This window comes from Esox lucius, chromosome 17, assembly GCF_011004845.1.
Source record: "Esox lucius isolate fEsoLuc1 chromosome 17, fEsoLuc1.pri, whole genome shotgun sequence".
Lineage (NCBI taxonomy): Eukaryota > Metazoa > Chordata > Actinopteri > Esociformes > Esocidae > Esox > Esox lucius.
The window spans coordinates 35,299,164-35,316,785 of record NC_047585.1 but is presented as its reverse complement, the minus strand read 5'-3'; the positions used below and the strand labels follow the sequence as shown (position 1 = coordinate 35,316,785).

Below are 17,622 nucleotides of genomic sequence, written 5' to 3'. Positions count from 1 at the left end.
TTATTTGCAATAAACTGCTGAGTTAGAGAAATTAGTCTTGTAATTTAGTTGCCTAATAATTCTGCACACTAATTGTTGCCTAATAATTATGCACACTTATGTATTCCCCTGAGAAAGATCAAAACTAACTTTTCCTTTGTTAAACAACATCTGAGAGGTGGAGGAAAATCTGAGAGGTGCTGGTGAGATAAGTAGTTATTTTTCCAATTTACTCTCTGAAAGGTACACGAAAAGTAATGATTTCCGAGCCTTGAAGGCGATCGTTCAGTTGATAGCTTTGCGGACTGATTGATCATTGCAAATGTCCATAACCAGTCCTTTTTTTGAAATGTCTATAGTGAAATGAATGGGTAACATGACCAGTGGAACCAAGATGGTGAAATATGGGCAGTTCTACTTTCCATATCTATATATATATACACCTGAACAAAAGAAAATAGGGCTAATGAATCACTGTCACGCCCACAGTCCTGCGCCTCGTTCTACGCCCTTATTTGGTTGTTCCTGTCCTGCGTTTGCTTCCTGCCGGTTCCCTGATAATTGTGACACACATTTTCTAGGGCACACAAAAGAGGATGAGCTGTCTTGTTTTTATGCAACTATTAAGGATTGCTTAAAGGCATTCATTTCTTCCTTAAATGTCATCAGCAAGGGTATTGTTTTTAGAAACCTATATTTGTGAATAAAACATTTTTGGGAGACTATTAGTATACATGAACTTTGGGACCAATGGGCCAATATTATTTCACTACATAAATGTGTATCTGCAGTTACACAACCTTGAAACTGCAATGCTGCTGCTGTCATTGTAAAGTGAGAGTCGATATGTCAATGTTCCCATGCTGCTGCTATCATTGTAAAGTGAGAGTAGATATGTCAATGTTCCCATGCTGCTGCTGTCATTGTAAAGTAAGAGTAGATATGTCAATGTTCCTGTGCTGCTTCTGTCATTGTAAAGTGAGAGTAGATATGTCAATGTTCCTGTGCTGCTTCTGTCATTGTAAAGTGAGAGTAGATATGTCAATGTTCCTGTGCTGCTTCTGTCATTGTAAAGTGAGAGTAGATATGTCAATGTTCCCGTGCTGCTGCTGTCATTATAAAGTGAGAGTAGATATGTCAATGTTCCCATGCTGCTGCTGTCATTGTAAAGTGAGAGTAGATATGTCAATGTTCCCATGCTGCTGCTGTCATTGTAAAGTAAGAGTAGATATGTCAATGTTCCCATGCTGCTGCTGTCATTGTAAAGTGAGAGTAGATATGTCAATGTTCCTGTGCTGCTTCTGTCATTGTAAAGTAAGAGTAGATATGTCAATGTTCCCATGCTGCTGCTGTCATTGTAAAGTGAGAGTAGATATGTCAATGTTCCCGTGCTGCTGCTGTCATTGTAAAGTAAGAGTAGATATGTCAATGTTCCCATGCTGCTGCTGTCATTGTAAAGTGAGAGTAGATATGTCAATGTTCCCGTGCTGCTGCTGTCATTATAAAGTGAGAGTCGATATGTCAATGTTCCCATGCTGCTGCTGTCATTGTAAAGTGAGAGTCGATATGTCAATGTTCCCGTGGTGCTGCTGCTCAATAACTTCACTAAAGACATTTGTCTTATACAGTAAATCAACACCAACAAAATTCTTAATACACATTTATTGTGCTTTATTGTAAAACAAAATTCAGTGATAAGGCAAACGTTCTTGTGGGCCCCTTTGTTTGGCTGCCATGGGGGCTGTCCACCCATCACTCCCATTTAAGCTCTGCTTTTTTAATTATGACCTCGAAAGGTAAAATTGTACATAACTAAACATAAGTGCGTACGTTTTAATGCAAAAATGAACAACATGAATACAAAAGTTATTAAATATTCCTTTCAGGTAAACGTATCTTATAAAAATAAATTATATATGATGACAGAAATGTAATCAAACCCATATTGTAACATTTACAAATTAATTTATGAATGAATAACTGTTATCTTTCTATTTTGAGGTGCTTGTGTGAGTTGTGTGTGATAAGTCTTTCCAGCCAGTCTAGTAGTGAGTCCAACTCCCCTAGGGCCTTTATTGCTGCATGTTGGATCTCCAACTGCAAGATGGAGAGATCAGGTTGTGAGGATGGGGAGGTACGTGAGGGTTAACAAAGTCATTGTCATTGACATTATGTATGCTCCTCTATCTTAGTCTGTATAAGCCTCTTAAGACATATACACTACCTACAGTATCACCACCATGCACTACCTACAGTATCACCACCATGCACTACCAACAGTATCACCACAATACACTACCTACAGTATCACCACCATATATGTTCCCTACAGTATCACCACCATACTGTATACTACTTACAGTATCATCACCATACTGTATACTACTTACAGTATCACCACCATACTGTATACTACTTACAGTATCATCACCATACTGTATACTACTTACAGTATCACCACCATGCACACTATCTATGGTAAATACAGTGAATGGTTTTCTCTGTATGTCCACGCTGTATGTCTGTGTGTGTGGTTACCTTCGCAAACTGAGCCTGTATTGAGTCCATTCTTGTCCTGGTGTCTTCTCCACAGTAGCAGTGCTGAAGTACATGAAGAAATGTCATTAGGTAGTGTTTAGGTAGGCATTCGTGCTACAGAAAACAAGGTATCAGCGGTGTGCAATTATGTTTTTCCTGGTAAGCCTGTTGAATTATTTTAGTGACTTTGTGAGTGATTAGGTTAAAAGGAATTGTGTGTGAGTGCGGGTGTGTGAGTGCGGGTGTGTGAGTGCGGGTGTGTGAGTGCGGGTGTGTGAGCGTGTGTATGAGTGCACACACACACGTGCAGCTCTACTCACACATTGGTTTAGGTCCTTGTTGATTGTGAGGAAAGAGTTAGCTAGGGCACTGGTTGTACGTCGGTGCTGTGGTTGAGATGAGCCGTAGCTAATGAACACTCTTTCCACATAGAAATTAAGCAACAGCCGCAGGAAACAGCAGCATTCCTTCACCTGAAAGGGAAAACACTGCATGTTACATTTACTGAAGTGTGTTGATAAACATAAATGATAAACATAAATAAAATGCTTCCAGATTTTTATCATTCCTATGATGTGTGTTTTTGTACACAAAAAATAATAGGATTTACTGCCACTCTAAAATATGGTCCCTAAAGGAGAGCACTGTGCTGTGCTGTTTGACATTGATGTGTGGGGCATAATAGTCAGAATGGCTTACAGGGATGCTCTTCATCATGTCGCCCCTGATCATCCTCACGCCAGGCTCACTGTCTGATGCTACCTGGAAACATAACACAGTACACAATCAATACAACACAGTACACAATCAATACAACACTGCATTCAAGCTGATGACATACTGCTTCTTAACCAAGTGCGCGGCAGAAAGCAAGCCATAAAAAACAAGACAGACAGGAAGAGACAGAGATGGTAAAAGACATGTAGAGACTGAGAGCCTCAGTGGAGACGTATGTTATTATTAATCAGCGATGGGAAATTATGCCTGTGTGTGTACTCACCACAGCAGTCCGTATCTCTGTGTAGTGCCGGCGTAGTTCGTGTGTGTGTATGTTGACAGAGCAGGCACCCAGGTGTAGCCCATGGCCCAAGCCACACCCACTGAGACACGCTAACAGGAACAAAAGCCTTGATAGGCTGGGGCTTATCTGCAGCTTCATCTCAGTCATCACTATTAGAAACAGTCACAGTCAAAATGATATCAGAAACATTCAGTGCATTCACTTGGGTCTAGTTTCCGTTTAAGGTAATGTTTCAAATCTGATTTGAATAGATCCATTTAAGATATAGATGGGTTAGTCAAATGTGATTTAACTAGTAACAACCTTTTGTTTCTATTTTAACACTGGGACTTGCAGCGCTAAATGCACATCTTACGTCAGTTACAAAAGTGTCATTGAGAAGGAAAAGCCCATATTTTGGATACAGCATCAGTGGTTTTACAACATGCAAATTGTTCAGTTTTCTCAGTCCAAGTTAGATTATTTTGTTTATACATAGTTGTATAGCCAATCATCAAACAACCTGATATGTGCAACTGTAACACTTCTTCAAGCCTCCAAGTCTGACTTTGGGGCTCCATTGGTATTGTTTGTGACCTCCACATTTACCGGATATTGTCACGTCAGTACACGAACAAGTAACCAACTTGAAAGGTATTCCCCTCATACAAGTCAACATCTTCCCCCATGCCAGGCTTCGTGCTGCCCCATGGGACACACACGGCCCCCAACAAATCCTGAAGCGTCACATTACGTCTTCCAACTCACCTGTCTGTGTGTTGTTGCTGTCCTCTGTCTCTCTGGATAGCAGTCCTGTGTGTGTGTGTGTCCATGCTGGTACTCCAGTCTGGCTCTTATAGTGGAGAGAGGGGAATTTCGACAGATGCTTTGACATGGCATACACAGTTCCACGGCCACAGGTAGGAGGAAGTACAGCATCATGTGTCGAAATGACAGGCCCTTGTGCAAAGAGGAAGGAACTGATGAGGCAATGTCAAGGCCTACCTAAGGTCAGGGGTCTGGGTATTGGGGCAAAGGCTCATTCAGGAAATAGTGTCCTCTCATCATTTCCCAGCAGCATCTTTCTCTTCCTTGGAAAAAAAATATGTAAAGAATCCCCATTCACCCTGGGTGGAGCTATCTGCATGTCACACCCTTTCTACTGTTGCTCTTCGTCAGACAGTTGTTTATGGGAAGACATTACCGGCTCAGGTGTGTCAGTTGAGAGGTGTGTAGGAAGAAGACAGCCGGTTCAGGAAATCAAAGGATACAGCGGAACTGGAATATTCCTGTCTAACAGAAAAAAGTGCCGCTTCCGCTCTGACTGTAAGAACCCACATTGTTTCAAGGAAATAGTGGGACAGAAAACATAATGTGGTTGAAGCAACACCTATGCCACCCCAAGGTCCCCCCCCCCCCATGTTAGAAGCAGGTTAATTGCCCACAGAACATTTGTTTTAGATTCAGAGCGTAAAATATCCTTTATATCAGAAAATGAACAGAAATGCCATTGACAAAATTAACACCCTAGAATCAGTATTTGGTAGCAAAGTGTTTGGCTAAAATAAGACATGGATGAGCTTTCTGCACCTTCCTAGACTGGCAGTTTGGCCCACTCGTCCTGTGCAAACTGCTCTAGTTCTCCCAGGTTTGAGGGATGCCTCACAACTGCTGCTTTCAGATCTCTACACAAGTTTTCAGTGGGATGTTTGATCTTGACTCATTGCTGGCCACTTCAAAACAGTCCAGCGTGTTGTCCAAAAGCATTTCTGGGTGTTTCTGGGGTCCTGCTAGAAGACCCATGACCTTCGATGGAGAGCCAATTTTCTGAAATTGGTTTTGACATTGCCTTGCTATTCTCCTAATTCATGATGCCATTCACACATTCAAGGCACCCAGAGCCAGAGGCAGCATCGCAACCCCAAAACATCCCTGAACATCCTTAATTTCTGACAGTTTTTTTGAAAACCTACCAGCTGCTAATCAATCAGAAATTGTGCCCAGTTTTTCAATCAGTTTTTATCTCAGCATGTGTTATCACAGTAATTATAGAATAGCCTACGTATAAATGTAGGCGTGGTAGACCATACTTATTTTTTTTTATATATAAGAAGATTATTACAACCTCATTCTTGACAGGTCAGACACACAAATTCAATGAATTACCGTAATGGCAACACTTCAAACAGGTTTCCCAGCATGGTCTCAGCGGAATGCATCAAATATTATACCTAAATATGTTACCTTACATTAGGCTACTTTACAATGCGCTACCAAAATGTATAATACATTTTGAATCAGCTATAATGAAGTAACATTTATTGTTACTGTCAGGTATCACAGCACTGGGTTTAAGGTTAAGTTAAGGTTTTATTGTCAAGGTTTGGGAGTAAGGTCTTGGGTTTTCTATAGTTTTTTGTTTCCCTAGTCAGTTTGGTGTCTGTTATTTTTATGTTTTTCTGTTACTTATTGTTTTTCTGTTACTGATTCTAGTTTTCATAGTTCTAAGTCTAGATCTGATTTTGTATATCTGTGCTTGGTTCTTTTGTTTAGCCACACCCCCTTAATACCTTCATTAAGTGATGGGCATTACGAAGCTTTCCGAAACACAGAGACAAACAAAACGTTTGTGTCAAGACTTTACAGAACGCCCTGCCGGAGATAAATAAAAATCAGATGTTCAATGTTCATACAGATGTATTGTCCCGTATGGCCAGAACATATTTAGTGGCTCAACAGTTTGGTGTGTGTGCTAATTGAAAAGTTCAAGTAAAAAGTGTGGTTCACATCCCGCTTTCCTCTTGCCTTTCCAGCTTGCTTCTCATTTAACCATTCCTCCATCATAATGTTTAAGATGAAGATGTAGGTGTGTGGGTGAGAAGGGTTTCATTCTTATTCCTATTCCTTTTGCAGTAAATGAGACATTATTTGAACAACAATAAATATTCTTTTTAAATAAAAACAAAACCTGTAGACCAACTGGATTTAAGTCGGGGTCGCTTTGTACAGTAATCAGTGACACTATGCACTACGCGACTGGTTAAGTCGTTTGAAATTAAACGTTTCTTCTTCAGTTGCTAAATAGTGCTGTGTTTGAAATTGTCAGCGCCGGAGAACTGTGGAAACCTGTGCTTTCAAACAAGCACTTTAGTTAGTTTCTACTAACCAGGCTAATTTCAAACAATTGTCCAACAGCTAAGTCTCACAGTCTCTCATTAATCTCACACATTTCTCTCTTGCAACAAATTGACATAATTCATTAAAATGTGTTGGTATTTCCACCTCGATTTTCAAAGCCTGAGGCAGTCCGGTCTCGGACACTCAATTGACACTGGTGGTTTTGTTAAATATTACGTGACAGTGTTTTGACACCTGCCGTCAGGTGGCCAGACATGTTTCGGTAACGTTGTTTTCCGATGCAGTGAGTGTCGGAACGATGTCGAAAAGCTCGGAACAATGTAGTGTGTGTGCATGGCAGTCCATCACTACTCGAGACAATGTTCCAAAGCAGTGAGTGTTGAAAAAACTGGATAAAGTCAGAGCCCTATAGTATGCTCTGAATTAAATGAAATTAAAAACAATAAATAGTCAAGTTTCAATTGGGAGAAAATAACCAGGATTTGAACTTGTGTAGTTCCTCAGGATAGTTTTGACACTACCCACTGAGCCACCACTGAACTCCACTCACAGCTATAGTAGCCTACTGAAATTGGTAGTAAAGGCCGCGAAGCATACCGAAAGAGTAACTGCCATTCATGATACTACCATCTATGCTAACTTCCAACAAAGTGACGCCACTCATTCAAAGTTGTTGGTATTGCATCTGGTTTACTTAGCATTTTTGACAGTCTATTCAAACCTAAGTGTACCAACCTGTTCCTCTCTGTTACCTTAAACCACAGGTGTCAAACCGGTTCCACGGAGGGCCGAGTGTCTGCAGGTTTTTGCTCTCACCTTGTACTTGATTGGTTAATTAGGTCACTGATTGGTTAGTTTCTACACTCACCTGGTTGTGTAGGTCTGAACTGGGAACCAATTTATGGGAAAAACCAAAAACCTGCAGACACTCGGCCCTCTGTGGAACCGGTTTGACACCCCTGCCTTAAACTATGATTGCTTGCCTGATTTCTTACTTGGACCATAGCTTCTGCCTCTAGTTTGACACTCAGCCTGTTTTCTGATGACACTTCTAACCTGACCCTGATGTACTTTTGCCTGACCTTCGTTTATTCCCTGTGTATGACCTTCTGCCTGCCCTTTGATCATCTTACCAGCTTCCTCCTGTGGTACGTTACTAAATAAACACCTGCTGCGCCCTGCCCTTGAAACCAGCACTTTGTCTACCATTGCATTCATTACATTGGGTTCAGGTTATAAAAAAGGTTTGGTTAATGTTAGGTATCACAGTACTGGGGTTAAGGTTTGAGATATGGTTAGAAAAAATAGGCGCCTGGTTGGATTTGAACTTGCGTCCATTGGAGGAGTGAAGGCCAGGGATGTTTCCACCCATCACCCTCCCCTCATGAAGTTCCTCTCTATTTAACTCTTATTGCGCTCATAACTGGCTCTTTATTCTAACGTTACTTTGCATAACGTTATACATCTTATGAATTTGGCTCTAAAAGATTTACGTAAAATAGTCAAGCAGAGGGTGTCGTGCTCTAGCGACTTTTCAAACACAATCGCGGTTGTGGGCCAGATAATGCTCTGTCCTCCGAGTCATAGGTAGCAGCATATAATTCCTGGCTGACTGATAAGTTTGATAAGAAGCGGAAAAGCTTTGTGAGATGTCAGAGGACACAAACCCTCGGGAATATGTTGTAATGATACAAGGCCATAATTGCAAATTGGAAGTCAATAATGTTTTTTTAATTCTAGCCCAATGACCCATCACTGAAGAAACCCAGTGACCAATCACTGAAGCTGCCCCAGCGGTGGGATGTTATAAATACTGACTATGGTCAGGACCACAGCAAGTCAAAGCCTCAGCTGAGATCTATATCAGCATCTCGCCCCAAACCACTGGTTCATAAATCAATAATTGTCAGCAGTACCGTAAATGAACAGCTGCATACTTCTCCACTGTCTCTCTCACAATGTCAAAAGAAGTCCAAAACCGATGTCCTCAACACTGACAACTTTTCCAATAGACATTCTTACCAACATAAAAAAGTCCACAGTATATATGGGTGGTTGATGAATATTTTACTTCAAATATTTGGCACAAAAATTATTCAGTTGTTATTCTGACTCAGAGTTCCAAAAATATATGTGGTCTTTAATATTTTAGATTGGAATCTGAACTTATTCACCAATTTGTTGTCTTAGTGTCTAAAATGTCATATGGTGTGATATGAAAGATGTTGTATAAAAGAAAATGGAATATACTTTTCTTAAGAAAACCACTTTATCATAATGCTTTGTCATTACTGTCTTGAGATCCTCCATTTCCTTGTGAAAATTCATTACATTTTGTATTATTTTAATCATTAAGGATTGCGCAAGGTTCTCAATATATTTTAGATTAATTCCAACAAAACCTGTTACAAATCTAACAAAATGCTTGTGTCTTCCTGGTCCTATTTTACATGTGTTCCATTTAGAATTTTATGATTTATCACTAACAAAGCCTTTTTTTGGTCACTATTCTGAATGTCACATCAAATGATATTGTGTCACACCATAGGATGAACCACACCACATTTCAATTTCTCAATGCAAAAATGTGTTTTATAAACAGCTAACATTCAAACAAAAACTGTTTAAGAACAACCTCACAAAGGTGTGAAACATTGTGCCACTAAACATTTTATAGCACTTTGTATAGGACACAGGACTAGTGAAGAAACATATTTCTAGTGAGGAACACACTAATAAAGAATAGTATCACAAGTAATTGTTAAGTCTGTGTAATATTAACTACTGGTGAGTATTGATTACTTATAACTACCTGTAAGTAAATCAGTCATATGCATTTTTTTAAAATGTTTTATCCCCTGCTGATTTTGTACATTTGCCCACTGACAAAGAAATGATCTGTCTATATAATATAATTTTAATGGTAGGTTTATTTAAACAGCGAGGGACAATAACAACCAAAAAAATCCAGAAAAACACATGTTATAAATTGATTTGCTCCCCTCTCAATCAGAAAGATTTCTGGCTCCCAGGTGTCTTTTATACAGTTCCTGTTTTCATGTGATGATAGACATAAAGTGTTAAAAAGGACAGAACATACATTAAGCTTAGCTATTAGTTATAAAATACTGGAATGAATTGTTAGCTCAAATGAATAATTATTCTGTGTGTAGGAAAATACAGTTCATATCGTATGGTGTGATGAATGGATCATATGAAGTGACAAGCAAAACCTGTCACACCGTATGATGTAGTGTCATACCATTCATGGACTTAGCACAAGATTAGGCCTGGTGGTTATGCGCTAGCATCCTGGCAGCATACCCACTTCAACATGGTAACATTGATATAAAAGTAATAATGACAAAAAGGGAATTTTATCTTTGGTTTTTTTATCTAAAAAGCATCACACCAAAAGACACTGGGAAAGGATACTGAAGTGGGAGTGACAACAATATTTGATTTATTGAAAAAATGACAAGAAACAAATCACATTGTTACCCTTCTATGTCCTACTGAGGTGTTTTCAGTACTTCCTGATTAAACAAGGACTCCAAGTTTTTTTTTAATTTGTGTTTGACGCTCGCTAACCACAAAAAGTACATGTCACATCAAACATCCATATTTTACTCACTTACTCAGTCATTAAACATCTGTTTTGATCAGAACAATACCAGCAGTATACATTTGTTTAAAAAGTAATTATTAAATATTTAATTAATCAATCAAATAGATTGTATAAGTCATTTTTACGTCACCGGTTACCCCAGAGCATGCAATAAAATATTTAAGCACAGTGGCTAGGAAAATCTCAGGAATTTAGGAAGAAATCTAGAGGAACTGGGCTTCCGGTTGAGCCCAGTGCTTGGCAAATATTATTAGAGCATATAAGTTTTATATCCACATCATTCATCTTTACTAGCGGGTCACCAAATAATTTTTTGGGTAAAACTTTTTGGTTTCTGAAATGTATCAGAATACTGTTAACAAAGAACAAAATGTTATAGTGTACATTTTAATGAAATCATTAACATATAGACATTGGACATTTAAAAAGTAGGAGATATGTTAAGCTTTTAGGCAGTTAGGGTTAACTAGTTTAACGATTTCATACTAAATACTTAAAATAATATTTTGTCATTGATAGTGTTTTTATCATTACTAAATCATTGCTCAATTGTAAATGATAGTAACCTAGTCATTCAAACATTTACAAATCAAATGTAAACTAATTTATTAAGGCTAATTAGAGGCTATTTAAGTATTAGTATTATTAGACTATTAACAAAATGTTTACTATTGGTAATACTAATACTTAATTATTACTTTATCCATCTTTAACTAGTCAAACTGTTGTATGCCAACTGAAAAGAAAGAATCTGACAAACTGGGTGACAGTTCCATACAGAGCATGTTAGAAATTGTGTGTTCTAGTTTGTTAAGTGTACACCCTTGTGAATGGAAACTCTGCCAAGACTCCACGCTCCATTTAACTAATTTATCCACCTCTACACAGCTGTCAAAGTTTACTGGAACTACTGCTGCTCCCCATTGGATACTGTCAAAAGCAGCAGCTACTTTCCTGGTTTTAACACAAAATGTTTGGTTAATAACAGAATCTGAGCAGTACACATGTAGCATCAGGTACTGCTGGAATGTTTACCTTTTAGTGACAAATTAAGGAAATCACACAAAACAACAGTAAAATATAAAGTTGGAATAGCATACGCTTTAGAGGTCACTCAAAAAGTCTTAACTTGTGATTTATCAATTTAAATAATAAGGATTTTATATGTTTATAAGGACCTTTATAAAACATTTTAAATGGAGAATAATTACCAAAGAATTAATAAACTATTGTGTGGAATTATTATGAAGTGGTCCAAAATGTTTGCTCCTGGGACATAGCACTAATGCATCACCCCAAAATGAAATAAACAGCAAATATTCAAATGTGGCACCACTGAAAATACATGATGATACATAAGGGGTCTCATAAACATTTCCACCTGCATTTGTAAAGTTATTAACTGGAGGAGACTATAAGTCACTATTTGTCAAACACTTGCTAGTTATTGTGCTTTGACAAGTGTTATATAATAATTTATGTAACACTTGTCATAATGGACTTACAAAATATTATATTGCTCTTAACCCCTTAATAAAAGTTGATTTACCTTATTAGAAACTATTACTTAAGAAATACATACAAAGTTGAGACCCCTTTACTCTCCAATTTTGGTTGTCTAACAGACTTAACTTATTACAATTTGCAAGTAATCTATACATTACCCCCAATCTATTGAAAGTAATCTATACATTACCCCCAATCTATTGAAAAAACAAGATGTATCTAATATGCAAATTTATCAAGACCCTTTATTCAGTACTTTGTATCCGGGTTTTTGGCAGCAATCAAAGCTTTTAGTCTTTGATATTCCTCTACCAGTTTTATACCCCTGGATTTGGACAGTTTCTCCTATTCTTCCTTGTAGATATATTGCCCAGCGTCAGCCCCGAAACCTGAAGGATCTGGAGAAGGTCTGTATGGATGACTGGCCAAAATCCCTGCTGCAGTGTGTGCATACCTGGTCAAGAACTACAGCAAACGTATGATCGCTGTAATAGCAACAAAGGTTTCTTATGTATCAAATACTTATGTCATGCAATAAAATGCTAATGAATTACTTAAAAATACATACAATGTGATTTTCTGGATTTTTGCTTCTACCAGGTGGTGTAGTACACATAGTGGAGAGAGAGAGACCTTGTGTAACTGCCCTCCTTCTTTCTTACACATATGTAAAATTACCACTGTCACATTTACAAACCTAAATTAGGAATGCAACCAAGTTCAGAACCAATGTACCTACAGGGCCATACGCGAACAATGAGCTCAACACCACTGAAGGCCACAATGAAGCAGAAAGACAACTTTTTAGGGATACAGATCCATTCTATGACAACAACCTTAATTGATAGGCATGGACACACTGACACTCGTCACCATCTATATCAATTGATCCAACACAAAAATATGACCAATGCACGAACCAGCACCACAAAGTCAGGATGATAAAATATGCTTTCACTTTGAAGAGAAAGGTGGCACAGCAGCTCTACCTTTGTGCAAACTTTTGGAGTGATCTCTTTGGGAATGAAGTCATGTAACTGCTGAATCATTTGGCTTTCGATTGACAACGTGGCCAATGCGTTGAGTCGCTGCTGTCCCATGGTATTGCGAGTGAATGTTTTTACCCTCTTCAAGGTGAAAAAGTTCCTATCTGACTCGGATGTCGTCATAGGTGTTGTTATGTTACATTTCAGCAGAGTGACGGTCTCAGCAAAAGCCTCCTCTAGGTTGTTCTCATGGATAGATCTTCACAGAGACAGGGCCGTCTTACCAGTGTGAAGCTCAGTGTGGCGGTACAGAGTGGTCAGCTCAGACTTCAAAATGTCCTCGTTTCCTAGAGGCCATAGTTTCACCGCACTGTCAAGCTCAGATGTAGGGAATGACAGGACAAATTGTGGGAAGAGCAAGCTGTCAACCAGCTTGGCAGCAATCAGGTGGTCATTTTATGAAAACCTCCACTGTGTTGCATGCCTCCTTCATCACCGGTACTGTGTTGGTTACTCATCGGCCTGGCTCGTCTGTTCCATCGTGAACAGTGGCAGCCCATTCATCAGTTTGCTTCCACATATTCTGGACATTCTCCTTGAAACTGGTGAGTGCACTGCTAATCCCAGATGCTTCTATGCTCCTTTTTTTGCAGAGTGTTGTATAAAACATCGAATTCTGGCATAAGGAAGAATAAAATTTCCAGCAGCTGCAGAAAGAGTTTTTTTGACAGGCCGTATACATCACTTATGGTGGCCTCATCCCATCCTGGTTGTGTGCGTATGTCCTCCATACACAGAAGCAACGCAGCACGGTTTTTCCAAACTGCACTCAGCAAGTGCTACAACATGTTTTGGAGCGCCAGAGTAAAAGGTGGCAAAAGCAGTTAAATCTGCAAAAAACACCTTCAGGATGCTCATCCTTGCTGCACAAAGTTGCTGCAAGGTTAGGTTCAGCTGGTGAGCATAGCAGTGAACTGGGCATGTGGGTATGTCTCTTTCATTAGCGTCTGTACTCCTGTTTCCACTATTACAGCCGCACCATCATAAGTTTGAGCGATCAGCTTTTCTCCCAGCTTCAGTGGTTCCAGCCGAGTCTAGTTTTATCTTTGACTTTCACAAACTCCAAAAACCTCTCTGCACTGGCAACATGTATGCCAAAACAACCACCATTTGTGATTTACAGGAGACATCAGTTGTCTCATCTCCTCCCTGTACACTTCCTACATACAATCTAAGAGTCTAAGAGTCCATTTTGTACAGTGTCCCTTTGTAGATGAGCTGAGCGTCATAGTGCCTCTGAAATCTCTAATCCCCCACACACATTGTCTCGAAAATGCATCTGAATATTCCAGGATTGAGGGAGTCCACCAACTCGTTGTGTCCCCGCAGTGCGGTTTCACATTTTCCACACAGTTGAATACGTTATGATCCGACTAAAAACGTACCTGTTTACCTCCACCTGTTTGTTATGCTGCTCAATGGTGGGCCTGTATGCACTGTCAACTTGGGTTGCAACATTTACCCTTCCAAGTAAGACCAATTTCACAGCATTGTCCAGATGACTCCCGCTGCTCTCATGTTTTGCAATCCTCTCAGAAAGATGTTTCAAATCTTTGAAACCCGTCTTTGACCAAGTACCATCTCCACCAAATAGACATGGAAAACAAAAGAGTGCCTTCTTTTGTATGCTAACCCTTAGCCACTTTTTCTTCAAAAACCACTCCACGTTAAACCTGCGGTTACTTTTACCAGCAGTTGATGACAATATCCTGTGGCTGATGGACACCAAGGCACTTTACTTCAAGTTTCTCCTCCAAATTAAAGGTTTCAAACCGGTGTTCGAGTATGAAATCCACTTTATTCATTTTCTCAAGTTATCTGGCGTTTGTGAAGCTAACAAGCTAGCTAAGACAATCTACCCTCCTCACTCTTCTGGCTGACTAATGTTGGCGCCAGACAAACAGACAATACAAAAATGACGTTGTAGTGGCGCTACCGGCTGTCAGCCCCACTTGGCGTCACATTCGTGTGATCTGCATTGATCACACTAAGATTCTGAGCATGCGTATTAATATTTTCACACAAACAATGTACATTGCATTGTGAGAGAGGGGCTAGCCCCACATTCACGCTTAGCCTATGGCCTTCTACTGCAAAACTAAATCGGCAGAACGCAGTCTAAAGCAGCAAGGCAGGGACCAATGAATATGAAATAAAATCCTAACACAAATGATATGCGATTTAGGAAGACGCTACATTCATAGATTAAATATTATAGGACGTAATCTTCGAGAAATTTAAAAAACAATTTTGCTGCAGTTCTTTCTGTTGACAACAGGTGGGCCACAGCCCCTAATGACCAGTCGCCCATGTGTGCGCAAAGCTAGTACAAATGTTAGCAGCAAATGTTCAGTATTCTTTTCTTATTTATATTTCCCAACATAAAACCAATACGCCTTGCAATAACTGAATTTTAGTGTTAGCGTTTTAACATGAAATATTAAACAGAACAAATGTACCATTTGTAATTTCATAAAATAGAGGATGCCAAGGCTTTGAATACTTTTGGAAGCCATCTTATATGGTAAGATAGAATACATCGATAAGCAAACGAAGACTCAAGAGGGTTGAACTTTGGTTTCCAGATTTTTGCTGGACTGTGTAAGTGGAGCCAGCAGAGAAGAGCAAATGTCTCTTACTGACGGACTGACTGAGTACTCCTTGTTAAATAGCTTAGTGGTTAGAGAAGCGGACATGTAAACTATAGTTCCCGCGTTCGTATTTCCTCACAGGTAAAGCGAACTACGCATTATGGATTATTCCGTATAGACGAAAACTGGCTAAAAACTTCAGTATCTACATTATAGTAAGCCTTAATTAAAACAGTTCACGGTTATATTGCGATTGTTTCTGGGAAAAGTTTATCTTCAGTCTCGCTAGCAATTGCTCATTCTTATGATTATTCCTAGGAAGTTAGTAGATACTAGTAAGCCTATTACAGTTTACGGTTATACATTATTGCGACTATTTCTGGTAGATTCCACGATTCCCTCCTCTTTTCTTGAAAAACCTAGTTATCGTTACCTTATTGATAGTTATTGTATCAGTGTCATTCACGAATTAAATAATTTTTTTTGTTCTTATGCCATGAAATGAAATAGCTTTGGCAGACTTGCTAGCAATTGCTCCATTCTTATGACTGTTCTAGTAAGTTAGTAGATACTGTTAAAGCCTATTACCGGCTAATACGCTGTTAAAACGACCAATGGCAAACACCATATACAGTTCATAGATGATATTTGTGGTGGAGGTAAACTTAGTAGGAAACGTTAGTCAGTTTAACTGTATCAATATCATTCACGAATGGCCAATTAGCTGTTAAAATGGCCAGTGGCAAAAGATAATTTGTTCAGGTTAGACATGAGGCTATACTGACACACATCAAATTTGTGGCTATGTGGTGTAGTGGTTAATGACATAGCCTTTCAAGTTGGCGACATTGATTAGAATCTAAAGAGGGCAACACTTTCTATTGCTGGCAGGCTGAACTAGGCTTGCCTGGTTTCTTGTTTCTGTTGCAATGCAAGTGAACAGATCTGACCAGAACTGCTGTTGCATTATATCTGAGGGAGGGCAGCCGTTTTGAGTAGGGAGGAGCTGACATCTTCCACTGGTATATGGGATGAAAAGGAATGTAACAAAATACATGACTGTTATGTGTTATCATGCCAAGAATGAACTAAATGTGCAATGATTTTGGCACTTACGTCAGTGCGTTTCTTAAAGATAACAAACACTTCAAAAGTTCAAAAGGACCTTTCTCAGTGTGTTGCAACACTGCTTGGCAGTCTGCCAGTGCTCTTAACCTCTTGGCAGAATACTTCCTATTCACAAATACAGTTGGGTTCTTGATTTGATTTTATAGGAAAAGTTTTTCAGAATTTCTGGAAGGAACAAGATGCTTACAGTTACAGTTGTAGAACGTGTTATTTCCAGAACTCAGGTTGGAATATTTCTTGGAATGTTATAGAATGACGTAGAACTTACAGAGCAAATTACAGAGGCCCATTATCAGCAACCATTAGTCCTGTGTTCCAATGGCACGTTGTGTTTGCTAATCCAAGTTTATCATTTAAAAGGCTAATTGATCATTAGAAAACACTTTTGCTATTATGTTAGCACAGCTGAAAACAGTTGTGCTGATTCTAGGCAGAGTTGCAAAGAATAAGCCATTTCTCAGACTGGCCCCTTAATAGAAATATTAAATTGGGCAAAAAAACAGACACTGGACAGAAGAAGAACTCTGCCTAGAAGGCCAGCATCCCAGAGTCGCCTCTTCACTGTTGAAGTTGAGACTGATGTTTTGCGGGGGGTACTATTTAATGAAGCTGCCATTTGAGGACCTGTGAGGAGTTTCTAAAACTAGACACTCTGTATTTGCCAACTTGCTCAACTGTGCACTGGGTCCTCCCACACCTTTTTCTATTCTGGTTAAAGCCAATTTGTGCTGTTCTGTTTTACATTGTAGGAATGTATATATGCTTGCAAGCTTGATCGAAAGTCATTGGTCTATGATGAACGCAACGTGTTGACTGCAACGATCGGACTGGGTTGAACTCATACGATTGGCAATGTATATGTGGAAACATAACTGAGGGACCACAACCTGCTACCCGAGGGGGCAATGCCCCCTTTTGTCCCCCAGTTGAATCGGGCTTGATGGTTGCTGATAATGTGCCTCTGTACGCCTATGTAGATGTTACATAGAAAATCAGCCATTTCCAGCTACAATAGTCATTTACAACATTAGTAATGTCTACACTGTATATCTGATCAATTTGATGTTA

The 17,622-nt window shown here is 39.3% G+C and overlaps 1 protein-coding gene across 1 annotated transcript; it reads right to left on the bottom strand.

Annotated features, from left to right (window-relative positions):
* Positions 1–1,690: 1,690 nt before the first annotated feature.
* On the bottom strand, positions 1,691–7,424 carry il19l (interleukin 19 like). The gene is made up of 7 exons (XM_010881095.4): positions 7,391–7,424; positions 4,286–4,477; positions 3,518–3,687; positions 3,217–3,279; positions 2,838–2,990; positions 2,518–2,580; positions 1,691–2,076 (listed from the first exon to the last, which is right to left on the bottom strand). The coding sequence occupies exons 2-7, from the start codon at positions 4,410–4,412 to the stop codon at positions 1,963–1,965; spliced, it is 690 nt and encodes a 229-aa protein (XP_010879397.3). The 5' UTR covers positions 4,413–4,477; positions 7,391–7,424; the 3' UTR covers positions 1,691–1,962.
* Positions 7,425–17,622: the final 10,198 nt, after the last annotated feature.

Excerpts from the sequence above, each read along its gene's own strand:
- il19l (XM_010881095.4), bottom strand. The coding sequence starts at position 4,412 with ATGTCAAAGCATCTGTCGAAATTCCCCTCTCTCCACTATAAGAGCCAG. Across the intron at positions 3,280-3,517 it reads CAGAGATACGGACTGCTGTG|GTAGCATCAGACAGTGAGCC; the intron begins GTGAGTACACAC and ends TTATGTTTCCAG. Across the intron at positions 2,581-2,837 it reads ACAAGGACCTAAACCAATGT|CACTGCTACTGTGGAGAAGA; the intron begins GTGAGTAGAGCT and ends CATGTACTTCAG.